The sequence below is a fragment of the Pinus tabuliformis genome, chromosome 1_2 (assembly GCF_031772625.1).
Source record: "Pinus tabuliformis cultivar Carrire ecotype Pingquan chromosome 1_2, CPIR1, whole genome shotgun sequence".
Taxonomy (NCBI): Eukaryota; Viridiplantae; Streptophyta; class Pinopsida; order Pinales; family Pinaceae; genus Pinus; species Pinus tabuliformis.
Window position 1 is genome coordinate 323,751,115 of NC_142298.1, and position 3,825 is coordinate 323,754,939.

At 43.7% G+C, this 3,825-nt stretch overlaps 1 protein-coding gene across 1 annotated transcript; it reads left to right on the forward strand.

The window, feature by feature from the left end:
* The first annotated feature begins 270 nt into the window (after positions 1–270).
* On the forward strand, positions 271–771 carry LOC149205684 (uncharacterized). The gene has a single exon (XM_089397476.1). The coding sequence runs from the start codon at positions 271–273 to the stop codon at positions 769–771; it is 501 nt and encodes a 166-aa protein (XP_089253602.1).
* Positions 772–3,825: the final 3,054 nt, after the last annotated feature.

Genomic DNA, 3,825 nt, shown 5'->3' on the forward strand with positions numbered 1-3,825 from the left:
TTCGTAAAAAAATTGGATGATATACCTGAGATCTCCCTTCCCCCAGAAACCCCGATCCAGGTTGCATTATCTTTGGACGAGTGAGCTCTCATCGGCTAGTTCACTCGGCTATGGCCATCCCCCAAAACCACTGAGAGTTGGGTCAACAGAAACTGGGCGTTGTTGATCAAAGAAAGTGTTACCTCTTATTTTCTGGGGAGAGGATTCTTCCTCTTCGAATTCTCTTCAAAGGATGACAAAGATCTGATCTTCCAAAACGGCCCCTACTTCATGGGCCCTCAGGGTTTGTACCTAAATAAATGGACTTCGGACTTTGATCCAGCAGTGGACGTGCCCAAAGCAGTCCCGGTGTGGGTTAGGCTCCCAAATCTCCCAGTTCATTGCTGGAATTGGGACTCTTTGATGCACATTGGAAATGCCCTTGGGAAATTCATAGATCGAGCAAACAATAAGGACCAATATGACTGTGCCAGAATCTGCGTAGAAGTAGATCTAGAGGTGGGGCTGCCAGAGGCCATCAAAATCAATGTCGGAAGCTGGACGCATGTGCAGAAACTGGACTATGAGCAGCTGCCCTTCAAATGCCGGAAATGCCATGTCTATGGCCACTTCACTAGAGGCTGCCCGTCCAACAACGAGGTTTTGCAGGGGAAGGAGGACGGCTGGAATCAAGTCAAGCGCTCCAAAACTTCTCACAAGACACAAAAGCCAGGAGGCTCTAATGGCAAAGGTCCTCACCAGGCCTCTGTGATGAGCCCCAAATTTTGGTAACAATTTGGGCTCATTTGGCCTACTTACCTTGCTCAACCCTTCATTTTTTATCACTTATGCATCATTTCTTAGTATATTCGTGTTATTTGTAGGAAGAAGGGCAGTCATTATGCCTATGTGGCTAATACATGATGATTTCAGGTTTTTTGACATTAAATGGAGCAAAGACCACGCAAATGAAGACAAGGAGACAGCCAAGGTGGCATTGCGGGTTTATAGGGAGGTTGTCCACAGCCTTGAATGACCTCCCTCGTGATCTCCACCCCAACTCCGAGCTCCAACAGCTATCACCACCGAGCTAGAAGGCAGCCAACGGATTCTACAGGAACAACAGTTTACTTTTAGTTGGACAGCCAAGCTCCACTAATTGAGGAGGCCAGCTTGGCCCTCATCATGTATAAATATTGAGGCTGTAGCCTTCGATGAGACTCTTGAACTTTTGATATAGATTTTGGATTACGAGCTGTAGCTCTGTTTTTGCTCTTTGTAAGCCAATTTTGGCATGTTGTTAGACTCATGATTATGATCTTTTAATAAAAGGCAGGCAGATTTGGATTCGATTCTGAGTTCTTAGGGGAGCTATAGCTCTCAGGTTAGGGCCCAACCTGAGAGAAATAGACCTCCTTTTCTTTGTATTATTACTTGTCTTTCTTTGATCATAACATTTCTTTCCTTTACATGCACTTGAAAAATACAGTTTGCTGCGTTGACTGTTTCGGTTTGGTTATGTAGGTTAGTTTCATGAATGCAGTTGTTTCAGTAGTTCAGAATTAGCGTAGGGAGATTGAAGTTACGTTGAGTTCAAAAAGGTTGAATGCATGCTCACTTTCACCTCTGTTTGGGGACCGGAAGTGTAGACCGTGCCAACTGCCAAAAACACTGTTTTAACATATGCATGCAAGTATTGATGTAATGTTTTCGATTGAAGAATTGTCCATGCGATTATATCTTGAGTTATGACTCTTTGGTTCAGCATCATGCACAAATTCCCTTCAACTTACATTGCTGTTCTTTGATTCCTAATAAAACAGTTAGAATAGGTTGGTGAACTTTCGTATCACATGCAAGATAAGGGTGATTTGTTTCATTTACATTGTGCAGCACCACTTCATCGTATTCTTATCCTTCTGAACCGTGCCTAAGCCACCTACTCATCCTCTGTTCAGCTCATTTGCCTTCTACTGTCCACGTTGCTCAATCTTTTTGACCTTCCACTACTCCACCCTTCTATCGACCAACCAGCTCTATCCACTCTCTCTCCATCTCATCTCTCTGTCCATAGGCCATCTCAAGCTCCTCTTTCATCTTACCCATCCATCCATACAGCTCCTTCACTCCTCCATCACCCAAAACTCCGACTGTAGAACATCCTGTAGAAGTTAGCAGACTTCCTGTAGAAATCCCGAGTTTCCTGTAGGATCCCCTGCAGACATCCTGTAGAAGCCTGCAAACACGGTTGCCAAGCACCTGAACGTTGTGGACTTCTGTGGAATGATGTGAGGGATCCCCTGGAACCTCTCAGAGTCCTCCTGACTGTTCCCAAGCCTTCCTCCCTTTCTAGCTACCCCTGCACAGTCAAGACCCAGTAAGAAGCACAATCATAATAACTCCACCCACTTGAGCAAAAATACCAAAAACGTGTTCTCTTCAATGGAAGTAGTTTAAATTCATGCATCTCATCTCACTAGAAGTAATGGCATCATTTCTAGAAGTTGCATTCCCACCATTGCATCATAAAGATTAAGCTAGTCAGATTAGGGTTTACTAGGGTTTCCATGTTTGGTTGGCTTTCAGTTCATTCTTGCAAAGTAGGTTAATTTCCTTTGAGATAGCCTTCGTTCATCATTTAGAAAGCTTCTTCTGAGAACATATAGAAGTTGGCTTGAGCCCTAGCGGACTTGTGCCAGCTGACCAAGTGACAGCTGCGACAAGAGCTAGTACTTGTGCATACAGCACCGTCGCTTCCAAGTTTGTTACGAACTACCGGGTTGATAAAATTAGAGAAGGAAGCTCCAGGAGTTGTAGCATTATTGCTACAATACTGGAGCCCACCACCTTTTTGGCGCCGTTGCCGGGGAAGCGTCAGAGTATTAGTAATTGTTGCTTTTCTTCTATTTTCTTACTCTTGCCTTCTGCCAAGTAGTTTATTTCATTTCCATTCTGCAAAAGTAGCATAGACATTTCCTGCTTTCATAGATTAGCATTTCAATTCCGCAATTTCAATTTTGCAAGCATAGATTAGCCTTTCAATTCTGCAAGCGTAGACTAGCATTTCCATTCCTGCAATTCCATTTGAGCAAAGTAGATTAGTCCTTTCCTGCTTTCATTTCAATTCTGCATTTTTATTTCAGTAAGATAGTTAGTTGTAGATCAATCTGTTTCAGTTTTGCAGGTACCAAAGAGAAAAAACAAAAGCAATCAAAAAGTATTTCCATTTCATGCCTCGTAGGAACCGAGATAAAACAGGCAAATTCCTACCCAACACCCCCACCACATCACTAAGTCACCCTTCTCTCTTCTTCGGTGACAGTGATCCAGAAGAACCTATAGGTGAACCTCCTGAGATATACGAAGATCCTATAGTAGAAGAAGAATTAGAGACCATCCCATCTGAACCTATGGCTGACAATAGAAGAGAAGATGAGAGAATAGAAGGTGCCTTCCCCATCCGAGAGACCAATGGAGACATGAAAATGAAAAACATTAGCCCCTCTGCTCTGCCTCACTTCCATGGACTGACTACTGAAGACCCTGATACCTTCCTGTTTGAGTTTGATGTCCTTTGTAGAACCTATGACTATACTGAAGATGAGCAGAAGCTGAAACTCTTCCCTTCAACTCTTAAGGATGCAGCATTACGCTGGTTCATGGGCTTACCTGGGAATAGTATCACCACTTGGGCTAAGATGCAGCAAGCTTTCAATACCAAGTACCGGGACTACTGTAGGTCCAAGGAAACCAAGGGAGAAATCTTTCGGATGACCATGGGAAATGATGAGTCCTTAGAGGATTATGAGGAGAGGTTCCAACTTAGCTATAAGCGGGCCAGGTGCA